At 46.4% G+C, this 14,776-nt stretch overlaps 1 protein-coding gene across 1 annotated transcript in view; it reads right to left on the reverse strand.

Moving 5' to 3' along the window:
• Positions 1-12,177, reverse strand: part of LOC123484884 (von Willebrand factor-like) — a 12,732-nt gene extending 555 nt beyond the window's left edge. Inside the window, exons 1-6 of the mRNA XM_045215613.1 lie at positions 12,068-12,177; positions 11,673-11,784; positions 11,170-11,216; positions 10,436-10,572; positions 5,277-5,415; positions 4,571-4,702 (exon numbers count right to left, since the gene is read on the reverse strand). Of these exons, the coding sequence (XP_045071548.1) occupies positions 4,571-4,702; positions 5,277-5,415; positions 10,436-10,572; positions 11,170-11,216; positions 11,673-11,784; positions 12,068-12,170 (670 nt within the window). The 5' untranslated portion in view covers positions 12,171-12,177. The remainder of the gene's footprint in view (positions 1-4,570; positions 4,703-5,276; positions 5,416-10,435; positions 10,573-11,169; positions 11,217-11,672; positions 11,785-12,067) is intronic.
• Between the last annotated feature and the right edge of the window lie 2,599 nt (positions 12,178-14,776).

Raw genomic sequence — 14,776 nt, forward strand, 5'->3', positions numbered from 1 at the left:
AGGTGAGGCTCACCGAGACCCCCAACCGCTCCATAAACGCTCTCCAGACTCTGGAGGTGAATTGGGGACCCCGATCAGCCACAATGTCCTCGGGTACCCCGTAGTGCCGGAACACATGGGTGAACAGTGCCTCGGCAGTTTGTAGGGCAGTAGGAAGACCCGGCATGGGGGAGCAAACGACAGGCCTTAGAGAACCGGTCCACAACGACCAGGATGGTAGTATTCCCTTGGGAGAGGGGAAGGTCTGTTATAAAGTCCACAGAGAGGTGGGACCATGGTCGTTGTGGAACGGGCAGGGTAGCAACTTACCCCTAGGCAGATGTCTAGGCGCCTTACACTGGGCGCACACCGAGCAGGAGGAAACATAAACCCTCACATCCCTTGCCAACGTGGGCCACCAGTACTTGGCACTAAGACAGTGCACTGTCCGGCCGATACCCGGATGTCCAGAGGAGGGTGACGTGTGAGCCCAATAGATCAATCGATCCCGAACCTCGAGCGGAACGTACTTCCGACCCTCCGGGCACTGTGGTGGACTAGGGTCGGTGCGTAACGCCCGCTCGAGTTCAGCATCGACCTCCCACACTACCGGTGCCACCAGACACGACTCAGGCAGTATGGGGAGTGGGCTCCACGGACCTCTCCTCCGTGTCATACCGCCGAGACAGCGCATCTGCCTTACCATTTTGTGACCCAGGGATGTACGTGATCTTAAAAAGTAAACCTGGTCAAGAACATACTCCATCTTGCCTGGCGAGGGTTCAGCCTCCTCGCCGCCCGGATGTACTCCAGGTTACGGTGGTCCGTCAAAATGAGGAAAGGGGAGTTGAGCCCCCTCAAGCCAGTGCCTCCACACCTTTAGAGCCTGTACCACGGCTAACAGCTCCCTGTCCCCTACGTCATAGTTCCGCTCCGCCGAACTGAGCTTCTTAGAATAAAAGGCACAGGGGCGGAGTTTAGGTGGCGCGCCAGACCGTTGTGAAAGCACGGCTCCTAAACCGGCCTCTGACGCGTCCACCTCTACCTGGAACGGCAAAGAGGGATCCGGATGCGCCAGCACCGGGGCCGAGGTAAACAGGTCCTTCAGCCTCCCAAACGCCCGGTCCGCCTCGGCCGACCACTGCAGACGCACCGGACCCCCCTTCAAAAGAGACGTGATGGGAGCTGCCACCTGTCCAAAACCCCGGATAAACCTCCGGTAGTAATTTGCAAACCCCAAAAACTGCTGCACCTCCTTCACAGTGGTTGGTGTTTGCCAATTACGCACGGCCGACACCCGGTCTACCTCCATCTTCACCCCTGACGCAGACAACTGATAACCCAAAAAGGAGACCGACTCCTGGAAAAACAGACACTTCTCTGCCTTCACATACAGGTCGTGCTCCACCAGCCTCCGCAACACTCTACGCACCAGGGCCACATGCTCGACACGGGTAGGCGAGTACACGAGAATGTCATCAATGTACACAACCACCCCTGCCCCTGCATGTCCCTGAAGATCTCATCCACGAATGATTGGAAAACTGACGGAGCGTTCATCAACCCGTATGGCATGACCAGATACTCGTAATGGCCCGAGGTGGTACTAAAGGCTGTCTTCCATTCATCACCCTCCCTGATGCGCACCAAGTTGTACGCGCTCCTGAGATCTAATTTAGTGAAGAAACGCGCCCCATGCAACGACTCAGTCATGGTCGCAATCAGCGGGAGTGGATAACTGTACTTCACCGTAATCTGATTGAGACCACGGTAATCGATGCACGGGCGCAAACCACCATCCTTTTTCTTCACAAAAAAGAAACTCGAGGACGCAGGGGAAGTGGAAGGCCGTATATATCCTTGTCTCAGAGATTCGTCTATGTAAATCTCCATAGCTTTCTTCTCCTCCTGAGACAGAGGATACACATGGCTCCGTGGGAGCGCAGCTCCTGCCTGAAGGTCTATCGCACAATCTCCCTGCCTATGGGGTGGCAACCGCGTCGCCCTCGCCTTACTAAACGCAATAGCCAAATCCCCATACTCAGGGGGAACGTGCAATGCGGGCACCTGGTTTGGACTCTCCACCGAGGTAGCCCCTACGGAAACGCCCAAACATCTACCCACACACTGAGCAGACCACTCCATCAGAGCCCTCTCCTGCCACGAAATAGCTGGGTTATGGGTACTCAACCAGGGCATGCCCAGCACCACCGGATACGCAGGAGAGTCAATCAGGAACAGCTGAATCATCTCCTGATGATCCCCCCTGCGCACACATCCTAAGTGGCGCCGTGACCTCCTGATTAAGCCCGTACCCAACGGACGACTATCTAGGGCATGAACGGGGAAAGGAACATCAACAGGAATAAGGGGAATCCCTAACGCTAAACAAAACTTTTTATCAATAAAATTCCCAGCCGCGCCTGAATCTACCAGCGCCTTATGCTGGGAATGAGGTGCTACCTGTGGAAAACGCACAGGCATCCAAAAATGGGCAACAGTGAGCTCTGGGTGAGTGGGGCGCCTACTCACCTGGAGGGAATCCCCAGTGCGGGACCTGTCGTTATCCTCCCTAGGAGGCCATCCCCAGCACCCTAGCCGCGGTGTGTCCTCCCCGACCACAGTTGGTGCAGTGGATGGACCCCCCTAACCAACCGACTCCTCCTCTCTCTAGCGCCAGCGCCCCCGAGCTCCATAGGACACGGCTCGGAGGCGCTGGAGGGTGAAAATGGACGGACCCCCCTCAGGACGTCCCGCGGGTGGCCAATAGGTTATCCAGCCTGATGGACATGTCGACCAGCTGGTCGAAAGAGAGACTGGTGTCCCTACAGGCCAGCTCCCGACGGACGCCTCTCGTAGGCTACATCTGTATAGATCGACGAGGGCCCGCTCATTCCACCCTGCATCTGCCGCTAGAGTACGGAATTCGAGAGCGAATTCTTGGGCACTCCTCCTCCCCTGCCGGAGGGAAGACCAGACGCTCCCCGCCGCTTTCCCTCCGGGGGATGGTCAAACACCGCCCTGAAGCGGCGGGAGAACTCGTTGTAGGTGATAGTCTCGGCGTCGATCTTCCTCCACTCCGCGTTGGCCCATTCCAACGCCTTCCCGGACAGGCAGGGGAGATCAGGGCGGACACGCTCTCATGCCCGAGGGTGCCGGGTGTACGGTGGCCAGGTACAGCTCCACCTGGAGGAGGAATCCCTGACACCCAGCCGCGGTTCCGTCGTAGGCCCTCGGGAGAGAGTCGGATTCCTCGGGGGTTCCGGTGCCGGCGCTGGAATGGGCGGACTGGCCGATGGTGCAGGCAGGGAGGGAGGTGGTGGAGGCGCTCCCCAGCCTCGGAGCGTGGTGATCACCTCCTGCAGGGCGGTCCCCATCTGCTGTATCTGGTCCTGTTGTTCCCGAACCTGGACCTCCAGTCTCGTCGGGCTGCTTCGGCTCCTGCTGATTCCATGTCGGGTGTGTAATTCTGTCACGGTGTTAGAAATGGTGTGGTGTGGAATCAGGCGCAGAAGCAGATGTACAGTCCAACAAGACTTTACTAGCGAGTGCAAAAATAATACAAAACGGCCAGAGGCCAAACAGACGCACACAGGCGTCAAACACGAGCGCACAAACACAGGGCGCAAAAACTCTCCTCAACCGAGGAGGAAGCTATATCGTAACTGGCGTACCTAAACACGGGTAACGCACAAACACCTGACACGAAACAATTACACACAACACTCCACTAACAACAAGGAAACTAAATAGGGTGCTTAATGAGACATAACACAAGACAGGTGTGGCTAACAGACAAAACTAATCAAACAGGAAACATGGAACATACAACGGTGGCAGCTAGAATTCCGGAGACGACGAACGCCGAAACCTGCCCGAACAAGGGAGAGAGGCAGCCTCGGCCGAAACCGTGACACTCTTTTGGAAGATTTGGCACATGCTGCATTTTGCAGATAGTGCGTTTTAGAGACAGGTGGGACTTTTTTGCAGAAAGTACAGATTGGCTCATCAGATATAGTTTCCCTAAACCAATCGCATGGGACCTTTATGAGGACCTACTTTAAAAATATAACGTTTTTTGTTGCGCCGTTGCAGGCTATTTCATGGTACGGTGTTGTATAATGGCTTGGCCAATGGCTTTCAAGGGATGATTTTGACCATATGGTTAATTAGGGTTGTTTCGATAAGCAAATAGCCAAGGTCACTGAGGCTGAGAAGGATCAGTATTTATCAGCGGTTATCTCCTACCGGTGTGTGTTTGACACTCCTAGGATTGTTTGATAAATCACACTTGTTCTAAGCGTAAGAACATTCTATATCCCGTTGGTAAGTAGTATTTTACAATAGTTTCTACCCAATATTGATAAATGAGGCCCCTGATACAGTGGCTTGCCAAAGTATTTCACACCCTTGGCATTTTTCGTATTTTGTTGCCTTACAACCTGGAATTAAAATGGATTTTTGGGGGGTTTGTATTATTTGATTTACACAACATGCCTACCACTTTGCTGATGCAAAATATTTTTGAATGTGAAACTAACAAGAAATAAGACAAAAAAACTGAAAACTTGAGCCTGAACCCTAACCCTACATTCCTCCCCATCAGAACACGCGCACACGTCGTAACGACAGAACCGCAGGAAGGGGAGGGGATTCACCAGGAAGTGACACGCTACAAACACCTCTGACATTATCATCCCACACGCCTCCTCCGCGAAACGCACTACAGGGAGAGATACACACTGAACTAAACTACAGGGAGAGAGAGGAGACACACTGAACTAAACTACAGGGAGAGAGAGGAGACACACTGAACTAAACTACAGGGAGAGAGAGGAGACACACTGAACTAAACTACAGGGAGAGATACACACTGAACTAAACTACAGGGAGAGAGAGGGGACACACTGAACTAAACTACAGGGAGAGAGAGGAGACACACTGAACTAAACTACAGGAGAGAGAGAGGAGACACACTGAACTAAACTACAGGGAGAGAGAGGAGACACACTGAACTAAACTACAGGGAGAGAGAGGAGACACACTGAACTAAACTACAGGGAGAGAGAGGGGACACACTGAACTAAACTACAGGGAGAGAGAGGAGACACACTGAACTAAACTACAGGGGAGAGAGAGGAGACACACTGAACTAAACTACAGGGAGAGAGAGGAGACACACTGAACTAAACTGATACACATTGTGTGTGTGTGTGTGTGTGTGTGTGTGTGTGTGTGTGTGTGTGTGTGTGTGTGTGTGTGTGTGTGTGTGTGTGTGTGTGTGTGTGTGTGTGTACCATGGTTGAGAGGTGTCTGTATGTCCATGTTGTTGACAGAGACCACTCCTCCATGCTTCAGCTTCACTGTCATCCCCTCCAGTGGTGGCAGACTGAGAGTTACTGACCGCGTGCAGACCGCATCCTGCTCATCTGCACACTGAAACACACAGAGCCAAAATGGAGGACAAAACACTCTGAAACACAGTGGAGGACTGGGACACACGGAAATACACAGAGCCACTATGGTGGACAGAGTAATACAGCACACTGAAACAAAGAGAGCCACAATGGAGGACAGAGAACTGTACTGTACAGCACATTGAAACACACAGAGCCACAATGGAGGACAGAGACACACTGAAACACACAAAGCTAAATGGAGGACAAAGAATAATACAGCACACTAAAACACATGGAGAAGAAATGGAGGACAGAGACACACTGAAACACACAGACGCACAATGACGGAATGATACAAAATGAACCATAATGGAGGACACAGCTGAGTAAAATAGAGAATAAGATCCATAATGGAGGACAAAGTTGAGTTATAATAGAGAATAAGATCCATAATGGAGGAAATAGTTGAATTATAATAGAGAAAATAATCCATAATGGAGGAAATAGTTGAGTTACAAAAGATAATAAGATCCATAATGGAGGACATAGTTGAGTTATAATAGAGAATAAGATCCATCATGGAGGACATAGTTGAGTTATAATAGAGAATATAATCAACAATGGAGGATACATTTTAGTTAAAATAGAGAATAAGATCCATAACGGAGGACATAGATGAGTTATAATAGAGAATAAGGCAGTAGATCCATAATGGAGGACATAGTTGGGTTATTGTAGCGAATAAGATTAACAATGGAGGACATAGTTGAGTTATAATAGAGAATAAGATCCATAATGGAGGACATAGTTTAATTATAATAGAGAATAAGATCCATAATGGAGGACATAGTTGAGTTATAATAGAGAATAAGATCCATAATGGAGGACATAGTTGAGCTATAATAGAGAAAATAATCCATAATGGAGGAAATAGTTGAGTTAGAATAAATAATTAGATCCGTGACGGAGGACAAAGTTGAGTTATAATAGAGAAAATAATCCATAATGGAGGAAATAGTTGAGTTAGAATAAATAATTAGATCCGTGACGGAGGACAAAGTTGAGTTATAATAGAGAAAATAATCCATAATGGAGGAAATAGTTGAGTTAAAAAGATAATATAATCAATAACGGATTACATAGATGAGTTATAATAGAGAATAATGTCCATAATGGAGGACATATTTGATTTATAATAGAGAATAAGATTCATCATTCAGGACTAAGTTTAGTTATAATAGAGAAAATATCCACAATGGAATACATAGTTGAGTTTTAATAGAGAATAAAATCCATAATGGAGGACACATCTGAGTTATAATAGAGAATATGATCCATAGTGGAGGATATAGTTGAGTTATAATAGAGACTAAGATCCATGATGGAGGACATTGTTGCTATATAATGGAGAATAAATCATTAAAATGGGGTCATTTAAAATGTACACTACCAGTCAAAAGTTTGGACATACCTACTCATTCAAGGGTTTTTCTTTATTTTTACTATTTTTTACAGTGGTGAAAAAAAAGTATTTAGTCAGCCACCAATTGTGCAAGTTCTCCCACTTAAAAAGATGAGAGAGGCCTGTAACTTCCATCATAGGTACACGTCAACTATGACAGACAAAATAAATAAAAAAATCCAGAAAATCACATTGTAGGATTTTTAATGAATTTATTTGCAAATTATGGTGGAAAATAAGTATTTGGTCAATAACAAAAGTTTCTCAATACTTTGTTATATACCCTTTGTTGGCAATGACACAGGTCAAACGTTTTCTGTAAGTCTTCACAAGGTTTTCACACACTGTTGCTGGTATTTTGGCCCATTCCTCCATGCAGATCTCCTCTTGAGCAGTGATGTTTTGGGGCTGTCGCTGGGCAACACAGACTTTCAACTCCCTCCAAAGATTTTCTATGGGGTTGAGATCTGGAGACTGGCTAGGCCACTCCAGGACCTTGAAATGATTCTTACGAAGCCACTCCTTCGTTGCCCGGGCGGTGTGTTTGGGATCATTGTCATGCTGAAAGACCCAGCCACGTTTCATCTTCAATGCCCTTGCTGATGGAAGAAGGTTTTCACTCAAAATCTCACGATACATGGCCCCATTCATTCTTTCCTTTACACGGATCAGTCGTCCTGGTCCCTTTGCAGAAAAACAGCCCCAAAGCATGATGTTTCCACCCCCCATGCTTCACAGTAGATATGGTGTTCTTTGGATGCAACTCAGCATTCTTTGTCCTCCAAACACGACGAGTTGAGTTTTTACCAAAAAGTTCTATTTTGGTTTCATCTGACCATTTGACATTCTCCCAATCCTCTTCTGGATCATCCAAATGCACTCTAGCAAACTTCAGACGGGCCTGGACATGTACTGGCTTAAGCAGGGGGACACATCTGGAACTGCAGGATTTGAGTCCCTGGCGGCGTAGTGTGTTACTGATGGTAGGCTTTGTTACTTTGGTCCCAGCTCTCTGCAGGTCATTCACTAGGTCCCCCCGTGTAGTTCTGGGATTTTTGCTCACCGTTCTTGTGATCATTTTGACCCCACGGGGTGAGATCTTGCGTGGAGCCCCAGATGGAGGGAGATTATCAGTGGTCTTGTATGTCTTCCATTTCCTAATAATTGCTCCCACAGTTGATTTCTTCAAACCAAGCTGCTTACCTATTGCAGATTCAGTCTTCCCAGCCTGGTGCAGGTCTACAATTTTGTTTCTGGTGTCCTTTGACAGCTCTTTGGTCTTGGCCATAGTGGAGCTTGGAGTGTGACTGTTTGAGGTTGTGGACAGGTGTCTTTTATACTGATAACAAGTTCAAACAGGTGCCATTAATACAGGTAACGAGTGGAGGACAAAGGAGCCTCTTAAAGAAGAAGTTACAGGTCTGTGAGAGCCAGAAATCTTGCTTGTTTGTAGGTGACCAAATACTTATTTTCCACCATAATTTGCAAATAAATTCATTAAAAATCCTACAATGTGATTTTCTGGATATTTTTTTCTCATTTTGTCTGTCATAGTTGACGTGTACCTATGATGAAAATTACAGGCCTCTCTCATCTTTTTAAGTCAATCAATCAATTTTATTTTATATAGCCCTTCTTACATCAGCTAATATCTCGAAGTGCTGTACAGAAACCCAGCCTAAAACCCCAAACAGCTAGTAATGCAGGTGTAGAAGCACGGTGGCTAGGAAAAACTCCCTAGAAGTGGGAGAACTTGCACAATTGGTGGCTGACTAAATACTTTTTTTCCCCACTGTACATTCTAGAATAATAGTGAAGACATCAAAACTATGAAATAAGACATATGGAATCATGTAGTAACCAAAGTATATTTTATATATTGAATTTTTTTAAATAGGCACCCTTGATGACATCTTTGCACACACTTGGCATTCTCTCAACCAGCTTCATGATGTAGTCACCTGGAATGCATTTCAATGAACAGGTGTGCCTTCTTAAAAGTTAATTTGTGGAATTTATTTTCATCTTAATGCGTTTGAGCCAATCAGTTGTGTTGTGACAAGGTAGGGAGGTATACAGAAGATAGCCCTATTTGGTAAAATACCAAGTCCATATTGTGGCAAGAACAGCTCAAATAAGCATGAAGGTCAGTAAATATGGAACATTTCAAGAACTTTGAAAGATTCTTCAAGTGCAGTCGCAACAACCATCAAGCACTATGGCTCTCATGAGGACCGCCACAGGAATGGAAGACCCAGAGTTACCTCTGCTGCTGAGGATAAGTTCGTTAGAGTTACCAGCCTCAGAAACTGCATCCCAAATAAATGCTTCACAGAGTTCAAGTAACAGACACATCTCAACATCAACTGTTCAGAGGGGACTGTGAATCAGGCCTTCATGAATTGCTGCAAATAAACCACTACTAAAGGACACCAATAAGAAGAAGAGACTTGATTGGGCCAATTAACACAAGCAATGGACATTAGACCGGTGGACATTTCTCCTTTGGTCTGGACTCCAAATTTGAGATTTTTGTTGCAACCACTGTGTCTTTGTGAGACGTGGTGTGGGTGAACAGATGATCTCCGCATGTGTAGTTCCCATCGTAAAGCATGGAGGAAGAGGTGTTATGGTGTGGGGGTGCTTTGCTGGTGACACGGTCTGTAGCTCAGCTGCTAGAGCACGGTGCTTGTAACGCCAAGGTAGTGGGTTCGATCCCCGGGACCACCCATAAACAAACATTTATGCACGCATGACTGTAAGTTGCTTTGGATAAAAGCGTCTGCTAAATGGCATATTATTTTTTATTTAGAATTCAAGGCACACTTAAGCAACATGGCTACCACAGGATTCTGCAGCGATACGCCATCCCATCTGGTTTGGGCTTAGTGGGACTATCATTTGTTTTTCAACAGGACAATGACCCAACACACCTCCAGGCTGTGTAAGGGCTATTTGACCAAGAAGGAGAGTGATGGAGTGCTGCATCAGATGACCTGGCCTCCACAATCCCCGACCTCAACCCAATTGAGACGGTTTGGGATGAGTCGGACGGCAGAGTGAAAGAAAAGCAGCCAACAAGCATATGTGGGAACTCCTTAAAGACTGTTGGAAAAGCATTCCTCATGAAGCTGGTTGAGAGAATGCCAAGAGTGTGCAAAGCTGTCACCAAGGCAAAGGGTGGCTATTTGTTTAACACTTTTTTGGTTACTACATGATTCCATATGTGTTATTTCATAGTTTTGATATCTTCACTATTATTCTACAATGTAGAAAATAGTAAAAATAAAGAAAAACCCTTGAATGAGTAGGTGTGTCCAAACATTTGACTGGTTCTGTATGTAAAATTATATTTGTATTTGTGGATTAATGTAACTTTACGCAATGCCGTTTCGATTCGAAAAGAAACCCGCAATCAAAAAACCCTCATTAAAGGCTTCCGGTAGAAGTAAATTCATGCACAAATACGAATATAATTTTACATATATTTTAAACGACCCCATTTTTATGAATTTGATTATATAAACTTCAAAAACAGTCAGTGACTTGCACCAGGAAGTAGGCAGGACTTTTATATGGGATGGAAGTTAGTTACCTGAACAGTTTCTATGATGACAGAGAAGTGGTTGGCAGTGCAGTCTCTAGCCAGCAGGTACTGACAGTGGCCAGAGAAGGTAAAGAACTTGTTGTCAAACGTCTTGAAGTGAGACTGGCCCGTCACTAAGCACTCCCCTGCAAAGGGACACACAACACAGCACTGAGGGAGTGTCTGTGGGTGAGGGTGTGTTTGTGGGTGAGGGAATGTCTGTGGGTGAGGGTGTGTTTGTGGGTGAGGGAATGTCTGTGGGTGAGGGAATGTCTGTGGGTGAGGGTGTGTTTGTGGGTGAGGGTGTGTTTGTGGGTGAGGGAGTGTCTGTGGGTGAGGGAATGTCTGTGGGTGAGGGTGTGTTTGTGGGTGAAGGAATGTCTGTGGGTGAGGGAGTGTCTGTGGGTGAGGGTGTGTTTGTGGGTGAGGGTGTGTTTGTGGGTGAGGGAGTGTCTGTGGGTGAGGGAAATGTCTGTGGGTGAGGGTGTGTTTGTGGGTGAGGGAGTGTCTGTGGGTGAGGGAGTGTCTGTGGGTGAGGGAGTGTCTGTGGGTGAGGGTGTGTTTGTGGGTGAGGGAGTGTATGTGGGTGAGGGAGTGTCTGTGGGTGAGGGAGTGTTTGTGGGTGAGGGAGTGTCTGTGGGTGAGGGAGTGTCTGTGGGTGAGGGTGTGTTTGTGGGTGAGGGAGTGTCTGTGGGTGAGGGTGTGTCTGTGGGTGAGGGAGTGTATGTGTGTCTGTGTCTCACCAGGACAGCCTTGGTTGGTACACTCCCAGGAGCCATGTCGACAGATGCTGGAGACAGAAGAGAGGAGAGAAACAGCATTAACAATCCCATCACTTAGAGGAAGACCCCATTGTCCTACTCAGATAGCATCACTTAGAGGAAGACCCCATTGTCCTACTCAGATAGCATTACTTAGAGGAAGACCCCATTGTCCTACTCAGATAGCATTACTTAGAGGAAGACCCCATTGTCCTACTCAGATAGCATTACTTAGAGGAAGACCCCATTGTCCTACTCAGATAGCATTACTTAGAGGAAGACCCCATTGTCCTACTCAGATAGCATTACTTAGAGGAAGACCCCATTGTCCTACTCAGATAGCATTACTTAGAGGAAGACCCCATTGTCCTACTCAGATAGCATTACTTAGAGGAAGACCCCATTGTCCTACTCAGATAGCATCACTTAGAGGAAGACCCCATTGTCCTACTCAGATAGCATCACATCTTTGTCTGTGTGTGTACCAGGTGTTGCAGTCTTGTGAGATGCTGGAGCCAGGAGGGAAGTGTTGACCCATGTGAACACAGGAACAGTGAGACACCTCCACACAGAGACCACCATCCAGCACCTTACCCACTGAAACAGAGAGTGAGAGAATCAACACCTTAGCCACTGACACACAGAGAGAGACAGAGAGAGATAATTCACACCTTACACACTGACAAAGAGAGAGAGTTAACACCTTACCCACTGACACACACAGAGAGAGAGTGTTAACACCTTATCCACTGACACACAGAGAGAGAGTGTTAACACCTTACCCACTGACACACAGAGAGAGTTAACACCTTACCCACTGACACACAGAGTTAGAGAGAGTTAACACACACATTTCGTACTGTTTGGGTGCTGTACATACCGGGGCAGCTGCAGCCGTCCACACATTCCTCTTTACAGACCTCCTGAATGTTGAGACTCTGACAGGTGGTTGAGCAAGATCTGGAACACTCACTGTAATGCATTCCTATTGGACACCTGGGAACTGCACACACAACATACATTTATTAACCCTAACCCTATTGGACACCTGGGGGGCTGCACACACAACATACATTTACTAACCCTAACCCTATTGGACACCTGGGGGCTACACACACATGCATACATGTGTTATTTTCTCCAGTTCCACATTATTTACCTTGAGAAGTAGTGCACCAAACGTCTTAGCTAGATGGAAAATTGCCCGACTAAGAACTCCTCTGCAATAACATCAAAATTAATTCCAGATGTATTGATTCATCTTAGATTAATTCTGACTTATTTTGAGGAAGTGTTACTGGCTCTGTTGTTGCTATGGTGTCTCAAGTAGGGCAGAAAAACAACTGTAATATTACCGCTATTTTCTTGTTTTTTTAAGGTCTTTAGGGAGAATGCAAGCACAGAGTTCTGCTAGGAGCAAACCAATCCTATCTATGTGGATGCATTAATTATATGAAGTATCAGTAGGTGTTCCTCAGGGTTGGGTCATAGGACCCTGCTGTTGTCTACAAGCAAAAATATTTACCTGAAGGGTATTTCACCAAGCCAACTAGAGACTCCTCCTAAAGGTCTGAAGCCAACTACAGAATCCTCCTAAAGGTCTGAAGCCAGCTACAGAATCCTCCTAAAGGTCTGAAGCCAACTACAGAATCATCCTAAAGGTCTAAAGCCAACTACAGAATCCTCCTAAAGGTCTAAAGCCAACTACAGACTCCTCCTAAAGGTCTGAAGCCAGCTACAGAATCCTCCTAAAGGTCTAAAGCCAACTACAGCAAGCTATTAATGGTCTGAAGCCAGCTACAGAATCCTCCTAAAGGTCTGAAGCCAACTACAGAATCCTCCTAAAGGTCTGAAGCCAACTACAGACTCCTCCTAAAGGTCTGAAGCCAACTACAGAATCCTCCTAAAGGTCTGAAGCCAACTACAGAATCCTCCTAAAGGTCTGAAGCCAACTACAGAATCCTCCTAAAGGTCTGAAGCCAACTAGAGATTCCTCCTAAAGGTCTAAAGCCAACTACAGCAAGCTATTAATGGTCTGAAGCCAGCTACAGAACCCTCCTAAAGGTCTGAAGCCAACTACAGAATCCTCCTAAAGGTCTAAAGCCAGCTACAGAATCCTCCTAAAGGTCTGAAGCCAGCTACAGAATCCTCCCTAAAGGTCTGAAGCCAACTACAGAATCCTCCTAAAGGTCTGAAGCCAACTACAGAATCCTCCTAAAGGTCTAAAGCCAACTACAGAATCCTCCTAAAGGTCTGAAGCCAACTACAGAATCCTCCTAAAGGTCTGAAGCCAACTACAGAATCCTCCTAAAGGTCTGAAGCCAACTAGAGATTCCTCCTAAAGGTCTAAAGCCAACTACAGCAAGCTATTAATGGTCTGAAGCCAGCTACAGAACCCTCCTAAAGGTCTGAAGCCAACTACAGAATCCTCCTAAAGGTCTAAAGCCAGCTACAGAATCCTCCTAAAGGTCTGAAGCCAACTACAGAATCCTCCTAAAGGTCTGAAGCCAACTACAGAATCCTCCTAAAGGTCTGAAGCCAACTAGAGATTCCCTCCTAAAGGTCTAAAGCCAACTACAGCAAGCTATTAATGGTCTGAAGCCAGCTACAGAACCCTCCTAAAGGTCTGAAGCCAACTACAGAATCCTCCTAAAGGTCTAAAGCCAACTACAGAATCCTCCTAAAGGTCTAAAGCCAACTACAGAATCCTCCTAAAGGTCTGAAGCCAACTACAGAATCCTCCTAAAGGTCTAAAGCCAACTACAGAATCCTCCTAAAGGTCTGAAGCCAGCTACAGAATCATCCTTAAAGGGCAATTCGACCACATTTCAACCTAATTTGTATTATCTCCAGCACAACACCAGTGTGTATATAGGTGAAAACAGTATGGTGCTGGAGATAATGAAGCCAGATACAGAACCCTCCTAAAGGTTTTGTAGAAAGAAAATGTTAAACAGATTTTTAAACACTGAGATTCGAGGGTGACATGGGGAACAAGAAAATACCCTCCCTCTGGCTAGAAACTCGTTGCAGATTTTGAAAATCACAGTTTTTTACTTTTAACCTTACACTGTGATGTCGCAGAGAAGGAATTTGTAGGACCTTTCTTCTTATATGTTTAACCACAGACAATAGAAACATGCTGTTTTCACATATGTAGACACTGGTATGGTGCTGGAGATAATGAAGCCAGCTACAGAACCCTCCTAAAGGTCTGAAGCCAACTACATAATCCTCCTAAAGGTCTGAAGCCAGCTACAGAATCCTCCTAAAGGTCTGAAGCCAACTACAGAATCCTCCTAAAGGTCTGAAGCCAACTACAGAATCCTCCTAAAGGTCTGAAGCCAACTACAGAATCCTCCTAAAGGTCTGAAGCCAACTACAGAATCCTCCTAAAGGTCTGAAGCCAACTACAGAATCCTCCTAAAGGTCTGAAGCCAACTACAGAATCCTCCTAAAGGTCTGAAGCCAACTACAGAATCCTCCTAAAGGTCTGAAGCCAGCTACAGTTAACTTCATATTAGTGTTCAGACTTCATCCATGTCAAGATGGTGTTTAGTTTGCAAAAGTAGGGTTAGGGTTAGGGTTA

The sequence above is a fragment of the Coregonus clupeaformis genome, unplaced genomic scaffold, assembly GCF_020615455.1.
Source record: "Coregonus clupeaformis isolate EN_2021a unplaced genomic scaffold, ASM2061545v1 scaf0483, whole genome shotgun sequence".
Classification (NCBI taxonomy): Eukaryota; Metazoa; Chordata; class Actinopteri; order Salmoniformes; family Salmonidae; genus Coregonus; species Coregonus clupeaformis.